The sequence below is a fragment of the Rhea pennata genome, chromosome 24 (assembly GCF_028389875.1).
Source record: "Rhea pennata isolate bPtePen1 chromosome 24, bPtePen1.pri, whole genome shotgun sequence".
NCBI classification, from domain to species: domain Eukaryota; kingdom Metazoa; phylum Chordata; class Aves; order Rheiformes; family Rheidae; genus Rhea; species Rhea pennata.
The window spans coordinates 1,471,677-1,492,494 of record NC_084686.1 but is presented as its reverse complement, the minus strand read 5'-3'; the positions used below and the strand labels follow the sequence as shown (position 1 = coordinate 1,492,494).

Genomic DNA, 20,818 nt, shown 5'->3' with positions numbered 1-20,818 from the left:
CACTCTAGTGTAAGTTGTCCACAAACCAGGATATAAAATGGCTTAATACTGACACTTGCCCGAATAGTCACTTGCTCTAGGCCACCTTTATGGAAGGAAACGGAACAGAACCGTTCACATTGGAGCTAGATTCCCGTGCCATCATCAGCCATTAGTCAGCTTGCCCCCAGGAGCCTTTGGCTACAAGCTCTTCTCGGTGAAGAGCTGGCAGTCCAGCAGGACCGGTGCCAACCAAGCTTGGGGGCTGTCTCCGGCCTTGAAAGGTGTGTCATCGGGTGATGGCTAGTGGCTAGTCTTCCACAATTAAATGCCATAAGGAACAACACGCAATGTGAACAAGTCCAGACCATCTTGGCAAGACAGTTAACTTTTGCAGCCTTAGAGAAAAGTCAGATAGCTGTAAGGGAAACAGAAAAGCCAACTTCACTTCTTGGGGAGAATGCCAGGAAGAGAAAGGCAGCCATTTTTTTCTGCCTCCCCAGCCAGAAGCTGAAACAAAGTTGAAACCTGCTAACACAGTACTTAGGAGCTGGGAAGGAAAAAAGTGAGACATGGAAGAGAAAAGGTCTTATGAGAAGCTACAGGACCTCAGGGTGTTCTGCAAGGGACTCCTGTACAGATTAGAGTGATCAGAGCACAGCAGGGGTAGACTAGAGAAGAAAGTTGATGGAACCTGTCCATGCCTCCTTGATTGCCCTAACTGATTGTACCATACCTCTTAGCAGCTTTTGTTCTTTTGCTTTGCTCTTCCTCTATACTGGCTTTGCTTTGGTCTTTTTCCTCTTCTCCCAGCTCCTGTGCCTGCAGGTAAAAGCAAACAGTGTGGAGTTTGCTGGCTTCCTTGCCATCAATGCCTGTCAGGAGCTTACAGCGGTTCTGCTGAAGAGCAGTTGCCACTCTGGTCCTGCACATCAACACTGATGCCAAGGACCGAACTGCATCTGCAGGGTACTGCAGAGTTTCCAGCTGCATGCACCAGCCTCCTCTCCCACAGGTAACAAGGACACAAAAAGCTGGAGAAATAGTTCCACCAGTACAACACAGACATCTGGGAGCTCAGCTCTCCAGGCTGAGTTAGATTTTTGGTTCTGGGGTAGTTTTTTCAATACAGAAGATGAATCCTCTGCCAGCATTCAGCATTTTGGATACATATCCAAGTAACACTAAGCTCTCTGAAAAAAGAACAAAAATCTCCTAAAAAAACCCATCACACACACAAAAGTGAAATAACGTGCCATGGCCATAAAGCAAATTGACACGTCAACTATGACCAGAATCACAACGGGGGTCAGTTCTGCCTTGCATCCTATTCCTGAGCAGATCATAACAGGCATTATACTACCTGCAGTCACACTTACACAGGGATTTCTGACTACTCTCTCCAGAACAGATCAGTCTGGGTGCTGTTGAGGAAGGCAGCCCCACCTTGGTAATCCACTTGGAGTGATTTCAGTTGGCTTATTTATGAAATACGAAATATTTGAAATATGAATAGCAAATATCTGAATACAAAATAGTCAGCTGCCCCTTCTCCCACTTGCCATCTACCAAGTGCCTACAGCTGGAGAGGTTTTTGTGGGAAGAAGGGAAACCAGCAGGCATCAAGGCACAACCCTACGCTAGGGAGGATCCAGCTCCGACCTGCAGGCACGCATCTTTCAGTTGCACCAGGTGATGGTGAAATGCACACTGTGCCAGGCCCAGGAAATCGAGGCGAGGAGGTAAGGACCAGCCAATCCCACCTGAGTAAACAGAAGGGTCAGCAGGGATGTTGGTGCTCCCTGCAGTAGGCACACACAAACATGCATTGCATAGTTCACCTGCCCCAGCCTAAATAATGACTTCAATTCCAGAGAACCAAGGAGCTCAGCAAACATCTGTCTCAACTCAGGCTCTGCCACCTCTGTCTTCGAAAGCGAAGAAGCCAGGCAAGCGGAGAACGAGATCCTCCTGAGAATAAAGATAACTAGCGACAGAGTAATGCTGCTGAGCCCGCACTTGGGGCCGCAGCACACTGCTGCCCAGCACGCCTTCCCAGGAGGGCACTCCCTCCCCAGGAATCACCGGCTGCAGGAATCTCAAGACACGTTTGAGAAGGTGAAGACAGCACCTGCCAGCAAGGAGCAAGAACTGGATTTTAAGCCCTGGCTGTGCAGTCTCAGGAGAGTTTTGCCCCTCTTGTTGCCTCAGGACCCCCAGCAGCCCTGGAGGAAGCACCAAGCACTGCTAGCAGCTTGGTTTTCTGTCCTATTTAAATGCCAGGCTGAGTCCCACAGGAGAAATCTCACATGCTCAAGATATAAAGGCAGTCTTGAGGGCACAGGAAAGCAGGATGACAGATAATAGGCTGTCTCCACTCTCTGCACAGCGCAGTCCCCCAAGGACCTCAACAGGAGGGTTTCCATGGTCTCCAATACACATCAGCTTAGACCTTGAGCCTGCTTCCAGCTCCTCACCACCACCCCCTTGGTGTGTGGCAATGCCAGCAAAGCAGGATGCCAGCACTTTAGACACCTGTTAAGTGGGAAGTCCCTTGCCAGGAGAGAAGTCAGGCCTCCCAACAGGCAGCAACCCACACCGCTTCTGCAACCTACCACAGCTCCTGGCAAAGCACACTAACCGAAAACTCCAATGCCCTGCTCCAGTTGCTGCCACAGAGGCAATCTTTTTTTAAAGCAGAATATTTTGCCAATATGTAAAAGCCAAGCAAGCTCATTTGTGGAAGCAAATACATTCCAACAATCCAGAATCATTTCAAAATAGCCTCTGTCTATCGACACAAAAGAGCAGCTGCAGTTCTGCAGGGGGCACCATTTCAAATCCACCTCTCTCCTCAAGACAAGGCTGTAATAAACTCAAAATGTGTCTGCTCCAGCAAGACATTTGTATGCACGATGACTGCACCGTAGCAAAAGGGAGAGGGGGAGAACACAGCAGGCATATGTTTTGTTTTCCCTTCACATCTGATTATGCTCATTATTAGGCACAAGAGGACAGGTGTATTCTCCAAACACAACCTAACAAACTGGATTGCTCCTCTCTGCTGGACAGGTGGTGAGTTTGTCACTCAAGGTCTCCTCCAGTGCAGCTGATCAACTCACTTACAATCAGATCAAGGCTGAGTAAACCCCAGCTGGAGCCCTGACCCTCTGCCGCACGCTGCAGCACGCTCTTCCAGCCAATGCGCTGATGAGCTGATACAGTACGGGAGAGGGGTAGCTCAGAAAGCCGAATAGGAACGAGGGGCTGAGCAAGCTGACTCAGTAACAAGATGAGAATACAAGGATAAAACCTCAAGATGCACAATAACCTTCTTCACTGTGATACAATAACGTATCACAGCTACGTCCTGGCCTGATGTGATGTGGGAAGCGCAGACACGTGCACATGTACGTACACTCCTTTATATGCCACGTGGACTCATAGAAAGGATCCTGTTCTTCCCTTACTAGAAAGCAGGCAAGACAACTAAAAAAAGCATAAGGATAAATAAAATTTCCTTATACCAAAATCTGCCAGAGGAAGTTAACCTCCTTTTCTTCCCATCTCTGCTATCACTTTCTGTTACAAATCCTCTCCATCTGCTTAGGGGAAATAAAAGGACAAACACATTCACAAGAGAAAAAAGGAAAATAAACTCTGCTTCCCATTTATCTGTACTTGTATTGGAGGAAGGGAAAGCACACACGTGTGCATTCACATCCACACATCCCTCACAAACCACCTCTACTCCAGATTTATGTTCTTGGGGCAGCTCCCTCCAACAGGGAGACTGACTACCTGCACCTCTCTGCAGAGAGGACTCTATAGATAAAGCAGCACATTAGGACTGTTGTTCTGATCCCTGCCCTGTCACAGGCAGGGCACTTTTAATTTTACTTGTTTGCTTCTGCCAAGCCTCCATGCCAATAGCATCATCTTGTGAATAGTGCATCACATGACAGCATTTTGTCCTGCCTATTCAAAGATTAGTCCCTGACCACATAAATAGCACTCACCTTGCACATGGGGCTGTCCAAAACAGGAGAAAGACTACCCACATCCAGTACCTGCTCAGAAAGTCGACTCTGGAAATGCAGGTCCTAGAAAAAGAAAAGCAGAAAGGGATCAGATTCTGACAAATAGGCATGGGTTTTGCTAGAGATCCTCAGAGGCTGAACGAAATCATAATACAGTCCACTTTAACCATCCCACTGACAGCAAATCCTTTGTAGTATCAGATATTTGAGCAACTAAAAGGGTTTACAGGATGCAAGAGATGGCTGTATCAAGACTCGAGCCCACATCCAAGCACAGAACGTATCTGTATGGCAAGCAGAGAGTCAGAGGATTGTTAGTCGCACTGAGTTGGGTTTCATGTTTCCTCAGGTCTCAGGGTACAGGAGAGACAACAGAGTTTTTGCAGAGCCACCTGCCTGGACAATGAGTGATGCGTGTGGCACTCGCTACACCAGTAGAGACTGGCTTGGTCACTGGGAGTGTGCTGTGCAGAGGGTCTCCTGTTCTGCTGATCCCAGAGGAAACTCGCCCTGTGATGCCACGGGACTGCAATACCACACGAGGAGGACATCACGGCATTGCTACAGGGCAGTAAGCTCTTTCTGATGCAGGCTTCCATGCCACAGACCACGGCATGCAGAGATGACAGATGGCACGTCCAAAGCTTGCAGCAGATCCTCCCCCACCCTCTACTGTTCTTATTTCTGATGCTGTTGCAGATTTTCTGAGGGACTCTTCCTAAAAGTCAGATCCTGCAAGTTGCCCACAAGCTATTCACTCTCCGAGATAATTCTCCCAACGGCAGAGTCTCCATGGGTTCACGCAGTTGGCTGCACACGCAGGGGGGAGCGTATGCACGAGCGTGTGTGCACGCATGCCCATAAGCAAGCACTACCAAAGGCATTGTTTGACGCAGCAGCCACTTGCCAACATGCAGGCTTGCACTAACACTGATAAATAATGATATTCTCAGCCATTTTCTGGCCGTGCTGCCTCTGGTCCCACTGGCAGATGGCAGTGGCAGTTTCCTGTAGAGATGAAGAGATGCTGATGGGCATTTTGCTCCCCCCATCTCAGGGCTACCCTCCTGCACATTCTCCCTCTGGGACTTCCAGGAGCCAGGACTCCCAGCTATGCAAACTCCCCTTAGAAAAAGCTGCTCAGTCCCTCAAAGCGCAATTCTTACATTGCTTATTATTTCCTTTTCGCAATTATCCGAGTGCAGTCCCAGCTATAAATGACCTACTTTTCCAGGGATATTATCTCACACGCAGATGGTATCTGCCCTTTTCTGCAATCTCCTCTCCTGCCTCTCATCACACCTGTCCCACTCCTTACTGCACAAGTACCACAAGCCTCCTCACCACAAACAGTGCATGCGCCAGGGCCTCACACAGCAGATCCCTGAGTACTACTGAATCCCTAGCCTGGTTTGGGCTTCTCCCTAGGCAGTAGAGCCTTGCAGTTAGAGGAGGGGTTTGCAGTGAGAGCTGGTTCTCCCCAAACTGCTCCCTAAATGCAGTTGGTCCTTGGTCAAGTCACTTCCTCTAACGAAGCCCGTGCTTGCTCAGTAATTTGCTAAGCACAGCACTGCTTCAGTCATTCAAGAACCTTTCTGAATGGCAAAAGCAGCTAAGCACAGGATGACCTTGCTGCTCTGTGCCATAGCTGAAGATCACAGCTTAGCAGTTAGGGAATCGGGGCCGTAAGACAGCAAGAGACGGGCAAAACATTAACCAGCTGCCGGGTTTGCAGAGGAATGCTAAGCCCGCACCCAAGGGACAAGGAACTTTTGGTGACTCACCACAGGCTGTATCAGCTCATGATCTGAATGGTTAGAAACTGGCAAGTCCTCTCCACATTCACTGGTCTCCGATGCCTTTGAAAGCTGAGAGAAGATACGTATTACAGAGTGTACATGGGTTACCCCTGCTGTTTCATTTAGGCATTTCCAACAAAAAGGATTAACAACTGATTCCTGGAAAACAAATTTGGTCTCTCTATACCACAGATACCATACCATAGCATATTTCCTTCCCTGTGGAAGGAAAACAGCAAACATTCAAGGTGACCGATCATCACAGGAAAGACACTTCTAGCGGTGTGACCCACAAGACAACCACAAAACACCACTTCACAGACAGGAAGGACTGGGGAAGGGCAGGAGTAGAAGATGGGGTTGAAAAGGGCAAAGAAGTGCTCTCTAAATATCCCTGATTAAAGGCACTTGCCCCACTGTCCTCTGCTCCTCCTGCAAGGCTTTTCACAGCTCTGAGAAAACTGCCCAGCCCACCCTGCAAATGTGTAAAGCCACATAGAATAGCATCATGATTTTCAATGGACTTAAAAGCATAACACCTGGCATTGCCTATTTGCGGAGAGGTCTCCTATATTCCCAGTCACTGTGAAACATACGTAGCTGTTTAATGTGCTAACACTCATACAGCCCTGCTGACTTCAGCAGAACTCTTCAGATGCATAAAGAAAGCAAGCAGACAAACATTTGTGAAAGCAAGGCCTGGAATTTCAAGCTCCTCAGGCCAGGGCATGTTTTCCAGGCTGTTTTATAGTTTATCATTTCTTAAAGACACTGAGAATCTGTGGGACTAGACAAATTCAAAATTGGCAGGAAGGAAGCTAGATTGAAAAGAGATGATCTACCAGGTCTCATACTCTAACACTCCTGGAAGACACAGACCACAGCTGGATAGTATGCATCTGCTTGGTACCCCAGATCAGGGACCAGGCCGTTAACCCATCTGCACCTTGTGGTGCTTCGTGGTTCTTCCATGCCAGAGACTGCACAATCAAGCACCTTCTTTCAGGTCTTCTGCAGTCTGCTGTTTCTTGTTTTTCCCCTCAGAGAGAGGGACTGGAAGGTATTACACTCGGCAGGCTCAGCCCACAGCTCTGGAGCCAGTGCCCAGGTGTAGTCCTTCCCTCACTCCTCATGCTTCTCTATCAGCATCCTTCCTCAGAGCTGTGAATATCACAACTGGCAGCTCACTGTACACTTTTGCCCCATCTCTGCAAAAGCTGAGAGAAACAACAGAAGGAGAGAAACAAAGCAGCACGGACAGCTGGGCTTGGTGTGAACTTCATTATAAAACCTGCTTGCTTAGTACAGATGGCAGCCCTGAAAGCTGAGACTCATTTCTCCTCTAAGACTTGAAACATGCGTCACAGTTCAGGGTTTTTGCCTATCAGGTGCTTTGGACAGCACTTCGTTACATGCATAAAAGAGTGATTTCCTAGCTCAGGACTAAAGATGCCGATCTGGGAATCTGAAGTGCTTGTACCCCACTGAGGAACACGCTGCTGACTAGGAAAGCACTTACGCCGAGCTAACAGAAAACAGAGAAGGGCTCAAAGTGCTTTCCTGAATCAGGGCCTTACAAAGCCATGGGAACTGCCACAGCAGCCTCCACACCAAACCCAACCCGTGCAGGCAGGGCTCTTACTTTGCCAGCATCCAGCCTGCTGTCTGTTTTCAGATCAGCTGCTTCTTCCCTTATTTCATTTACAATCTTTTCATCAACAGATACAGTGTCGACGGTGACAGCCAGGCTTGCCAGCTGATCTGCTTCAGCAGCTCCAGCGTCTGGAGATGCAGCTCTAGGTTGCCTGGGACTGCTAGGTACATCTGTCCCGGCTGCTCTCCTCTCCCCCAGAGACTGTGGCAACTCCTCAACTGCAGAGACTTCACCTTCCACCTCAGCATCTTTCTTGCCCAGCAGTTCATTACCAGCAAGTTTACCATCAGACTCCTCTTTGTTCTGGCCAGACAGGCTACTGTCAGCATCTCCAGGAAGGACTTTAACTGGAGTTGGAGGATATGCATCGTCAGAATCCAAGGAAGACTCTTGCCATTCTTCAGCATGTCTCGATTTTAAAGACTCCTTCTAGGCAGCAAGTCAAACAAAATTATAGCTACAACACTCTTTACTCCTTCTCCAAGAGGATGCTGGGGTCAAAAATAGCATAGGTTCTCCTACAGCAAAAAGCAAGATCACAAAGCTTTGGGTGACTTTAGCAGGCCAGTTTGATTTATTTTCATATACTCCCTTTCTAAGACCAGGAACTTTGTCAGGACACATTCATTTCCTGGTAACTGGAAACAAGCTGAGACTTGTTTTTACTCTGTTGCTTTCATATTTAGGAGGTTCCAGTGGATGACAGTCAGCAGCGGGTGCTGCAGGGACTGCAGGCCACTGGGAGCACCTTAGATGCTCTGCAGTAGGTTCAGTCAGGCTTGAACATTCAGCATGCTCAGTAAGACATGAAAGTTTGCAGAAGATTCTTGCTGGATATTTACCTTCTGCATGAAGTGATCACCAAGGAAGGGTAGACAGGATTCAACCGTTCCGTTTCCCAGTTTGATAAGCTCAAAGGCAGGCACTGATTTAAACCACCACTCTCTGAGCTCAGAATGAGACCACAACTAATTAACACACTAAACTAAGAGAAAAGGATCCATGGCCAAATGACAGAACCAACTGGTCTAGGGAAAAACAACACTGAATAAAAGCTTCATCACCCAAAGTTTCAATTGCCTCTCCCAGCAGAGAGGCCCACAAAACTCACAACAAAAAGTACGATAGGCAGGAGGAAGCATGGAAAGGTTCCTTCATCAGTATGCAAACAAAACTGCTAGCATTTCCTACTTTCTCGCTGTTTTATTAATGTTGTGGTGTCTTGTCAAACATTAGCTGCATCCTGCGTACAGCGTGTACCATACGCAGACTGCATATTTTAACAATGTATTTTTATCAAAGTGCAACTGGAATGCTGTCACTGTTAAACATGGAGTGCTGCAAACCGAAAGAATCTCTTCTAGCATATCATTTATCTGAGAGACCTTCTCAGGGCTATGAGCATCATCGATTAAACCAGAGAGGAGGACAGAGCAATCAAATCACTGAGTACTTTCCAAAAAAACTGCAGTTCAGAATCTCACCTGCAATTTGCTGAGCAATAAATGGAAGCTTACGGCTCGTTTCCAGCTCAGTGCCTGGTTAGCAGAAGCACACGAACACACCACTGAATCAGTGGTCAGCCACATCAGGTTCTTCAAAGGTCTTGGCAACATCTTTGTTCCAGAGCCCAGAAGCATTTGCATGCAGGTGTCATTTCTTTAGAATTACACCAATGCATCAGTCCTCATTACGCTTCTGTTCATCTGAGGTTTAGTGTATCTGGAAAGGCTAGATACCACTTGTACTCCCTTTTAGACAGACTTATCTTGGAGCTTTCATTAGGACCTTTCTCTAGGACATCTGGCAATGCCAAAGAACAGACATGCCAAACGAGAACAACCAGGATTCTCAGACTTATAAAAAAAGTATCTGGTTATCATTTTTATGTTTGCTTTGTTGAGGAGCACACACAACATTTACCAGAATATACTGGTGCATCCATTAATACTGTGTATACAAAGAGATTTCTCTCTATGCAAATTCATCTCACTTATTAGAATATCCCAGAATAATTTCTTTAGCTGGTAGCATCCTATTTTAAGGATAGGAACGGATAAGATTTTTCTTAATGTTATACCTTAATGATCACGAACTCAACTCTCCGGAAGAAGAAACTGAGCAAATCTGACACACAGGCAGAGATGCTAAGCTTCCCTCTTGTAAAGACAGACTTTTTTTCTATGGATTTCAGAGCTAGGACAAGTCATCCAGGTTATAATTGACTTTAGTTGGTCCTTTCACAAGCTGTAACACATTTTACCTGCAGCTGAGTGACACTTACTGGTATGAAATTCCTGCCTATCAAATACATTACTTCCAGACTGAAGGACCCAGTGATCAGCACAAAGCTAGAGAGAAACACATCAATACCAACCACATGAGGTTTTAGAAAGTCATCTCATCCAGAGATGAACAATCAGGATGAACAGCAACCACTAGAACTGAATCCTACTCATCTCAGGAAACAAGATGACTATGCCAGCTCTTTAAATTTAAACAAGTTGAATGTGAGCGGTTAAAACAACAGAAATTTAGTCTTCTTTCCTCCTTTGAAAGGAAAATTAAAAAAAAAACCCTCATATTGCATACAGAATTCCTTTGAAAGCTGAATGTGCTCCCCACAGGTTCCTAAATTCCTAAATTTGGGCTCCTCTCAAGCATAGAAGGACAGAGTGCAGGTTAAGTTTGGCAGACCTCATCTGGGAAGCATTTGCTTGTTTTTTATGTTGATACCTCTCTCCATGAATATAATGAATAAAGTATTATATATGAATATAATACTTTAACCAGCAAAAGAAACAAACCAAACAACAACTGGATGCACACCACAACATTAGAAGTAGTCTACTTCCTACTGCATGCGAAGCTTCAACATCATGCAAGCAGGCCCGTGATGCCAGAGCTGCTCATCACCTCTCTCAGACTGCCAGCTTCCTTCGCGGGGCTCCTTCGGCGCTGGAGATCGGCTTCAGCGACATCAGCTAACTGGCTGCCACCGTTCTCCTCCTCACCTTTGTTCTTCTCCTAATGGGGGGGGTAACACATCTCCTAGCCAAAGTTCACAAGCCACCTTTCTGAGCTGGCATTTCAACTGCTTCGCTCCTCACTCCTAGCACACAGTACAAACTAATATTTCCAAAAAAGGCATTTCACATTTTACATCTTTCTCTTTGCTGATGTTACTGAAACAGAAATTACAGTTGAGAAGAAAAGCAGGCGATTAACTGAACTAAATGCCTCATGCTCCTGCTTCTTTCCGAAAATAAATCATGGGAAGCGATTTTGACACACTGGATCAAGCAAATGATCAAGAGGAGCGCTAAGAGCGCCTGGGGGTTTGCTCAGCTCTCCTCTTGCCATGTTCACAGAGCTGAGAGGCACCCTCCGCGGGGCTGTGCGTACTGGGCCTCGTGAGCTCATTCTGCCCCGCAGATTCCTCCACCACCGCCTGGCCGAGCTCCTGCCATGCTGACCTCGTTCTGCTGCGCATCCCTGCAGCCGGAGCCTAGCGCCCTGACACACCACCTACTTTCCATCCAGCTCCCTCCGCAGAAGAGATCTAATGGGGCTCTACACAAAGACCAAAAGCAGAGGGCCAGGGCAGGGTCATCCCCCTGTGACAGGTCTCCACCCTGCGTATCACCTACTGGAAGCGCTCTCGTAGCGGAAAGCTGTCCAGCTGAACAGCTTTCCGAGCTATAACCTGGATCTCACGGGCCCACGTTCCCAAATGTCAAACTGTTTATGCTCAGCATGCTTTAGCGCTGCTGCTTTTTAGAAAAAGTCCAACTGCTGGTCGGCTCAATGAATTTGCTCCACTTGCTCCACTTCCCACGAGTACCAGTTCACTATAGTGGTTCACCATGCTCCCCCCCACTCAGCATGAGCTATATGAACACATTACCATTCTTCCCCTTTAGCTAGTCATGCCTGCACTGATATTTTATGGATGTCTTAATTTCCTGGGAACCAGCAACACTGCTTCCTGCACATACATTTCTGCAATAACACGTATGCTGTATTGTGCAATATTTATTTACAGAGACAGCTCCTTTTCACACATTTCCATCTGGTAAAAAGGCCTTGCATTTTAATTTCCCACCACATAAAGGACCTCTTGACTCCAAATGTTTACCCAAAGATTGACCTGTACAGAAGGCAGAGTACTAAAGCTTCCCAAACTGCAAGCAGTACAGTCTGGGGATCACTTCTGCTGTCACGTGCGATCCTCTCCCCAGGCATCCTCTGAGAGATGCTTCCAGGCCTTTTCCTCCTATTGCCCCTCTCAGCAGTACCCCAAAGTTCTTTCATATATTAAAACACACTCTTGCCTGTCTGCAGCAGTTATTCCATCACAGGAATTCAAGAGGCAAGAAAACTAGGTTCAGATGATAGCTAACCCCACAAGCAACCAAGCAAACCAAGCTCCCCAGAAGAGCCACTCTTTCTAAGAGGACACTCTAGCTATTAGGTACAAAACCCACAGCTCAGTTTCTCCAGTATCTGCCTTGGGTTTCATTTTCCAGTGCCTTTTCCCCAATTACATTACCCCTTACTGCAGAAAAGCTCACTGAAGGGGGTAGCATTTCTTTCCATCTCTCTTTCTTCTCTCCCAAACAGCCTGTGCCATCTTCATGCAGCTTCCACTCTCACCTATGACCTCTGCATCTCAGCAAGTCACTGAATCCTCACTTATTTCCTTCAAATAAGGATATTCAACTCTGATCCACAGACTACATTTCACCAGCTTTTTCATCAATTCATCCCATCACTTCTGACTGCCCTTCCATGAATCCTTTCCTCCTCTCCGTTGTGTAATGAAACTGGAGAATGGCTTGGGACGCCAGCCGAGAGCTCGCTCATAGGAATGCTTTTCTACTGCCACCTTATGGAACTACACGTGAATTATGTTTTCTAGTGGGGCACTAATAACTTATCAGGACTGAGATATCACCCGTCTGGGCTACCACTTATCAAGACAGAGCCTGGCTGCTGGGTGGCAATTGTTATTTTATAACAGATTCCTGAAGCCCTGCCGTGTCACCAAAATGCCAAGAGAGCTCTTTGTTCCTGGACACATTAACATTTCAGTGATGAATTGGGCCCTGGCAGGCTTCTTGCTGTTTGGAGATGATGAGAGAATTGGGTCTTTCTTTTTCACATCCACTTTAACACAGTCTTTGCAGTCTAGGCCCAGCATCATGAGTGGATTCTCCAGCAAAGTACTTTACAGCTTAATTTTTCTATGCTGTGAAATAGAAATACTGTAAAACATTTAAAAAAAATTAATTTGCCTTTCAGATACTGGAACAGAATTTTCAAAACGATGAGAAAGGATTAATGTCAGCTCAAGCAGTTGGGCTGAATCACTAGAGCTGCTTGCAACGCACGTCCCATTGTCCCCTTGTCATCCTAAGCCAGATCACTGCTAAGAAAGTACAGGCAAAGAACACACACCCGCAGGGAAAGCAAAATGTCTGCACAGGGCCATGCCCGTACTGAACTCATTACTGACGCGCAGCGTCTGAGGGAGAGAATGTATCAGCAATGCAAGAGGAAAGGAAACGAGTGGTAGAATAAACTCTCCCTCCTCTCTCCAAACAACACCAGTGTAACCTTCTATACTCTTGGGAAAAAGCAATGAGAAAACAAACCCTGCCTCTTCTTCAGCAACCCTTCCGCATCACAGGAGGCCTACTGGCACCTCTCAAATCCAAGATCTTCTCCTTTATGCCATACCCTGCAAGAGCTGGTTTCCAGCTTGCCCATCACACCTACATGTTTTAACTTTCTTCATCCAGAATACAACGAAACTCCATCTTGTGCAAAGATGCTGGCCACTCAAACCCCACCTCCCCAGCGGCAAGCATTCTCCTCCAACTACAGAACTGCCTTCTGACACCCATGCTGCTGTCGCTCTAAAGATTGCATCTGGCTTCTCATATGCTCTACCCTCACACTCCTCGTAGCCCTGCTTTTGTGCCTTCCTCTCCATCAGCCTCCCTCCAGGTTGTTGCCTCTCATGATTTACACATGGAACGAGTTTATCTGGCACCTCTCCTGTGCTCTCACTCCTGCAGCCCACAGGCTGGCTGTGCAGTGCCATAGCTCCTCTTCTACTCAGGCCTCGTTTCACCTGTCTGTTTCACAGCACCCTCTGTCTTACCTCAGATTCAAAACTGCCTCCCAGGGCACTGACATCGATGTGCAGGTTTTTGAACAGTCTTGCAGTTCCATGGAGACTCTAAATATATTCAAAAAAGAAAAAGATACAAGTGAGTTCTGATCTCTGCAATCCCCTTTCAGGCCACACAGGGGGAGTTCAGGGGGTCCATTGAGGGGGCAGAGCCATAGCAATACACCAAAGCAAGGAACCTATAATCAGCTCATTTTGGAAATATATCACAGCAGATGTTGATTTATGGGGAATAAGGGGAGAAAACACGATTAGTTACTTTTTAGAGACCAAAACAACACATACAAGAAATCCAGTGGAAGTTAAAGCCCAAAGCTCTCGAACTGATCAGCCATACTCAATCAGCTATCACTGCGGGTAGTATTACAGTTAAACATTCCCCAGGGCTTTATGCAGTGTGCTTACAAAAACATATTAAGTGCCAAGGCACGTAACCCACCTCATGCTCACTTTCTTCCTCTTCACTTGTCCTTTTATCTAGAGCCACTGTGTTTAAGGAACCCTTCTCATCACAGAGCAGTCCCAGCAACTTCTTGGTATGGCTGGTGGGCTTACAGGTCTCTGTAGGCTGCGAAGCCAAAAACAGAAGAGAAAGTCAGAGGAGAACTGAAGTGAAAAGGAAGATACAAACCCAATGAAGCACACAATAGCACTGTCACTCCAAGTCACCAGACTTGCAAACCAGCCGGTGGCAGGCAAGCTGCAGAATTATGAGAATCTGCTGAGGGTTACACTGCAACCCTTATTTTACAGAGCCATGTCAGGATAAGAGATGAAACATTCTTTACAAGGTTGCACTTTCCCTTATACCAGAGGGTCTCATGCTACAGAAGCACATCTGCAAAACCTACGTGTGCCTCAACACACTGATTCAGCTGAGACCAACTGTAGCGGACGTGTTCTCTTTAGATCACTTTGTCAGAGGCAAAAGCGGCACACAGCCAGTTCCACAGAGTGAACCGACTAGAATAAAATGATCGAAATCATGAATGGCAATCAGAACTTAACTCAGCTAGAAGGAAACCTTCACTGAAAGTGTTGACTTACATTGTTTTGCATGTGTATTTTTTATTTTCCTTTAAAAGGTCAGTGTTGGTTACTACATAAAATGTTTTGGTTTTGTTGACTCAAAAGACGCATTCCATACATATTTATTCAGTGTGACTGTAAATCTTACATTTATCCAAATACTTGTTCTTTTACTTTTTTATCTTATTAGTTAATAGTGAGTGAAAATACTGAGAGCAGGGAAGTGATTTTTTGACAAATAAAAGTATTTCAAACTGAGGATAGATCACAAACAGTCTGTTAAACTTCTGAATACCCCTGCAATATTCCGCGACCTCTTGCAAAGTCCACCTTTGCAGGCACGTTCCCAGGAAGTCTTACCTGAGGTCCTCCTCTGAGCAGGAGACTGGAGTCCACAGAGCTTCCCACGTCAGAGTTCAATGAGCCACGAAGGACGCCAGCAGGAGAGTCCCCAAGACCACGCAATGGTGCGAGATTCCCCAAGGGAGCCTGCACGGGTGCCAGCAGGGTGCCTGAAGACTAGAGTGTGCAAAAGGGGACCCACTGAGAAGAAAGCATGGGTGCTTTGTTTACACTCAGTATTCTAGAAAGAAAGCAAGCATCTTCCTCTCCAACAACTGTCTGCTAATGCTGACCCTACTGCCACTGAAAAGCTGCTGGTGACACTCAACAACAAGTAACTACCAGTACATCAGAGGCCTAAGGAATAGCAGGCTGATTTGCTCATTCATTTTGTCCCTCCAAAAAGCCATCTGCATATAGTGATTTACTTTTCCATAGCAAGGAGGGTGACTCAGAAAACAAATGGGCATTATTCCAAAACTGAACTGAAAGGGTAACAACAGCCACGCTAACTCACATACGCACACAGCATGCTCTAGGACAGGCTCTCAATCAGCATCACACCATCCTAGGCAAACGGGGCAACTTCACCTCTTGGTTCGCTTTGCTGCTCTGTACAGCGTGAAACACGAGGTATACAAACCACTCAGATGGCAAGAAGCTCCCCCTCTCCACAAGCTGCAATCATTACCTCTTTTTAGACAGAAATCCAGGCTGCCTCCTTAACTTACACCAAGAGGCAAAGCTATTGGAAGTGGAAGGCAGCTCTGCTGCAGTACACCCACCAGAGGCTCCTGAACACGCTTCTGCCTTTTAAAGCACAGCAAGAATCCTGCATGCCATGAAACACCCTCACCTCTGAACAATGTAGATCTGACTAGCATCTCAAATTATCTTCACCAAGAAACACGACCACTTGGTTTTACTTGGTAGAATTACCCATCTAAGTAGTCTTGCCTTGCGATATACCACACACATTAAACGGGGAGTAAGTTGATGCTAGAGTTTTGTCTACGGTATATGCCAGTACAGCCAAGTGTTGTTGCTTCAGCAGAGCCTGTGTGCATTCAAAAATCACAATTCCTGTACTCTGTGTTTATACAAAATTACAGACTGAAAACAGTTAGTTCACTGGCACACAGAGGGATGGGAAAGGGAGATGAACATGCACTGATCTTTCTTCTACCAAGTCATTGCCAAATCAATGGTTACAGGGTAAATGACACATTCTGGGCTTAACAAATTATTTTCCACAGATGGTCATTAACTATGTGTATGGAGCAGTGGATGTTAGTTGTCCTTCAGCAAAGACAAACTCCCTTCCACTGGCTAATTAAAACTTTCAGGATAATCTGCAGTTTATCTGATATTTACAGTCGTCGTTATTATCAGCTAGCTGAGCACTACCACATGCTGGTAATTAGAAACCTGAGCTAGCAATTCGGTAGAGTCGCAGCTGGGTACCAGCAATAGGGGAGCAAAGCAATTCATTAACATTACTCACAGTGACCTTTTAGTTTATTTTTCTTCAGAACAAGTGATTTGGTAAGTTCTTATTAAACTCAGGCAATTACTTATGAACAAAGACAGAACAACTTGGAATGTCCTTCCCAGTGAAGGGGAAGATCCCGTCACAGGCAGTGGCTGAGAGCAGAGCATTGCATATGCAGAGTGGGGTAAACACTCACCACACCACTGACCGGGGAAAAAGCACATCTCAAACACATGAATGTCAATGGCAAGAGCAAATTAACCATCATCCTTGGTAATCAAGGGCCAGAGTTACCTAGAGACACCGCTCGGTTTTGTTTTACTGTGCTTTTCTAAGTGACAAAATAACTGTAGTCAAGGGTGAGCATCTCAGGCAAGAAGGGATCTGTGGAAAGTAAGGAGGACTCTCTGGAGGTTGTTGCTTTGTGAGCTGTGAAGGCTGCAGAACTTATTCCATCATACTGAACAGCAAAGTCTGGGAGCAGGGCCTAGTACCTGTCACGTTCTTCCACTGCTGCAAGCTGAGTGCCAGGTTTACAGAGCAGTCTCTCTTCTAGCAGCTGTTTTGGGTATTCACAGAGGAAGAGGAAGGAGAGAATTATATTTATAGATGCGCCCTTTGCATCCATAAACCAGCTTAGTGTGCTAAGACAACAGCAGCAGCAGTCGAAGCACTAAGTTGTGCTCCGAAAAGTTGGTACTGTGCTGGGCTGCAAAAGGATTGTCCGTAACCACCAGGAATAATCCTTCCCTTCCGTGAGTAAGCTAATTCATTCAAACATTTTCCTGCTCTTCTCTCATTTAAGAGGGAATACAGTCCATTTGTCAAGCTAATGGACATGGATGTGGGAGACCTGGCTTTGACTTCCAGTTTCTGAATCAACTTAACCAACTTACTTAATCACTCAGGGCCTTGAGATTCAGCCTACAAAACAAAACTAAAAATAGCTTATTTTCCCTTCAGTGTAGACTGTGGGATCTCCAGGAAAAAATGACCAAGTTCTTAGTGTAATTATCACAAAGTACCTCAGAAGCAAAATTAAAGAGGATTTTCTACTTGATATCACCATCCCATTCTATCAGCTGGGTGATCCCAGCTGCCCATCACCTGTTTTTGAGGTGAGAAGGCACTTTATCTTCTTGCAAAAGTAACACAAAATGTGAATTCTGCCATGTCTGACATGCAATGAAGTTCAGAAACAAGCACTTTTTCAACATACCTCTTCAGCTGTAAGGAAACTACTACAACAAAGGCCACAACTGCTTATATAACTTCCACAGAGACTTTTTTTTCTCCTTTTCTCCTGAAAATTATCTAGGAAAGAAAATTCCATACTCTCAACTCTCCAAAAACCTTTACAATAGAAGTGCCATCAGAAAGGACTTTTTTGGAAGTCGTACCTCATCCCTACCTGCTCCTTCACTAACCTCCACTTTGCTGTAACGCTCAGCAGCTTTTCTGGTTTGGGTCAGCTCCACTTCCATGTCCTGACGGGGACTGTTGCTTCCCTGGCAGTCAAACATCTGATAGAGACACACAGGAGGAACCTTTGAGTCCTCTGTGAATTCCTCTCCCCACACTCCAGGAGCCTGATCTGTCCTTCCATCTTCCTTCTTCACCTCCTTCGGTACTTCAGCACCATTAGACTTCTGGACAGTGTATTTCCCACAAAAGTCCATCATAAAATTAACACATGCAGATTCTGGGCAGGTGCCTTTCTCACAGTCTCTCAATAAGCCTGGATTTCTTCCCTCATCCCCACCAGGTCCTGTAGATTTCTCTCTGACTAACAAGTCATTATCTGGCCTACAGACACTCTCCCCTATCTTTTCTTTCGTCTTCCACTTCTCTTTCAGCTTTTCTTCCCCAAACAGTAGGATTCTGTCTTCAGACACCTCTAGAAGTGTTTTTACGTTCTCCACGTCTTCCAAAGAGGCTTTCTTCGGCACACAGAAAGACTGCACTGTTGGCCTAACTTCTAAATCGTCAGACTCTGAGTCAGAGGAGTCAAGACAAAGCCTGTCTCGCATTTCCAAGCGTGTATCTTGGTCTTGAAGGAAGTCTGCATCAAAGCTGCTAAAAGATGGATCTTTTCCTAAATTTTTGTCCACATCTGTCAAGATCTGGCAAGGCCTGCTGAGCTTTGATACAAGAAGGGGATGCAGTTTATTTGGCCACATGGCTGCAAATCGTCTGCTTGAATCGCTTACGACTGATGGTCTCCTAGCAGTCTTCGCTTTGCCTACGTTAAGGAGGCCTTCATTGCTACTCTGGCTATCTGGTTCTAGCTCTGGACTCTCCTGCCCAGAGGATAGGGTGGCAGAGGGTATTTGACAAAAGGATGTTGAAGGAAGAATCCCTGGCTCTGGCTGCATTTCCTAAGTAGATAAATATTAGCAAATAACTAAAACATATCACATATAACTACATATAACCTTATCTAAAGCGCAGATATATACCTTTTTAATGTAAGATTTACAGAGAGATAGATAAATACATTCTGGAGCACTTGATCTGTATATATGTGTGTGTGTGTGTGTGTGTGTGTGTGTGTGTATATACACACACAAATATGTAATATGCATTATATATATAAAAGAAAATGCTCAGACTGAAGGTCTGAGGTCCTCTCATTTGAGGATGTCTCTGCCTTGAGTGGCAATACATGACACCATCTTTTGCTGCTGACACTTAGCTCATTACTGACTAAAGGAAGGTAAAAACAAGTCGCCATCATTTGGGATATAAGGGAAATTTGGCTGCTCTTGAGGCTACCAACAGGAAAGCAGACTAACCTCAAGAATCTAAGCCTGCATTCAGTGCCTGGATATCACAGCACTGCATGCTCGCACACTGCATAAACACTGTTTGTCATCCTCTTCAAAGAAAGAAATGTTTCCAGCACTCCAATGTTTTCTAGCACCCCCTTCTCTTCACACATGATCTCAGCATATTAATTACTCCATTCTCAAAAGACAGTATGTCATAAAAAAGCAACAAGCTTTGGCTCAGCTTCTGCCATGGAGAACATTTATGTGCTCAGGGGCTACGAGCAGGAAACCCACATTCCAGATGCTTCACAGTGTAACTCCAAAAGCTAGGAGGACAGCGTGATGCTTAGCCAAGCCCCTCAGGAAGAATCCACTGGACACCCCTAGGCAGTTACCAGTATAAGCCAGCAGTAACCATGACTTGAATGTAGCAGCAGAGGCACTTGATACTAGAGGACTCCAGGGACCAAAAAAGAGTTCTCAGTCCATACTTCCAGTTCTGATGGCATCATGGAACATGAGATAAGGCCAGCTGCATAGCAGAGGTGCCAGCTTCCCACACAGGTCAGCCCTTCTCCTGGGAGGTGGCCTGGGATCTCACGGTATCCCAAAGGTGTGAAAGAGAAGCCAGACCCGCGAAGCAGCAGGAGTTTCCGCATGGAAGTTCAGTGGCTGAGGAAAAAGTGGCAGGATCTACTTTCCTGGCACATGGCTTCCTGGTGCACGCCTTCCTTAGTACTACTAGAAATTTGGCTAATTTTTTAAATTCCCTGAAGAACCATCAATATTTGCTAAGAACAGCAGCAGCCGCCTTGGCCCACATACATCTCTGCAATAGCATCACAGAGTTGTGGCATCCCCACTCTAGGCCTCTCCATCTAAACTAAAATTTCCTGGGCTTGTGACTCCATTTCCCTTCGATTTTTACCAGACTCACAACCTTCCTGGCCAGGATCCCGTGTCAGGGATCGCTATTCCAGTTCCAAAGTAGCAGTAGCACAACAACATCCTCTAATTCGCAGTCATTTGTTCACCCTCAGCCTGGCCCTCTTGCTCCCTCCCCAGAGGCACTGCAAGCACCAGAGCATACTTACTGAAGCCTGCTTCAGCGTCTGCTTCTCTTTCTTGTCTTTTTTGTCTTTCTTTTCTTTCTTCTTCTTCTTCTCTTTCTTTTTCAATCTGCCTTGTAACAAGAGCTTCTCTCGCTCCTGGATAACAAGCTCTCGGTAGTGGTCATCACAGGGGTGGTCCCACGTGGACTGGCCATTAGCAAAGTTGAAGTAGTAGATGTCACCTGTGATATCCTGGCTACATGGCAAAAGCAGCATGAAAAGATGAAAAAGATGCAGGTTAGTTCTGCACACACAGACGTGCAGAGACACGCTTTCATTCAAGGGGCCCAAAAGGCTCTAAGAACAGTCTTACCGGGCCACGTGACCACCATAAGTTCACTGCAGAGGAGCACACCATCTTGAAGAGCCCAAAGACACACAAGCCCCCCTAGAGACTGCTC

At 46.1% G+C, this 20,818-nt stretch overlaps 1 protein-coding gene across 12 annotated transcripts in view; it reads right to left on the bottom strand.

The window, feature by feature from the left end:
- CEP164 (centrosomal protein 164) overlaps positions 1 to 20,818 on the bottom strand; it is a 56,393-nt gene that overhangs the window by 31,656 nt on the left and 3,919 nt on the right. For 9 of the 12 annotated variants that reach the window (XR_009960687.1, XR_009960688.1, XR_009960682.1 and 6 more), the window contains exons 4-12: positions 20,400 to 20,613; positions 15,061 to 15,219; positions 14,111 to 14,239; positions 13,642 to 13,719; positions 10,389 to 10,499; positions 7,461 to 7,901; positions 5,804 to 5,887; positions 3,999 to 4,082; positions 716 to 801 (exon numbers count right to left, since the gene is read on the bottom strand). Coding sequence is in view for 1 of the 12 variants with exons in the window: in XM_062594674.1 (XP_062450658.1) it covers positions 716 to 801; positions 3,999 to 4,082; positions 5,804 to 5,887; positions 7,461 to 7,901; positions 10,389 to 10,499; positions 13,642 to 13,719; positions 14,111 to 14,239; positions 15,061 to 15,219; positions 20,400 to 20,613 (1,386 nt within the window). In the remaining 11 variants the exon portion in view is untranslated. The remainder of the gene's footprint in view (positions 1 to 715; positions 802 to 3,998; positions 4,083 to 5,803; positions 5,888 to 7,460; positions 7,902 to 10,388; positions 10,500 to 13,641; positions 13,720 to 14,110; positions 14,240 to 15,060; positions 15,220 to 20,399; positions 20,614 to 20,818) is intronic. The other 3 variants (XR_009960689.1, XR_009960690.1, XR_009960692.1) reach the window with 3 other exon arrangements.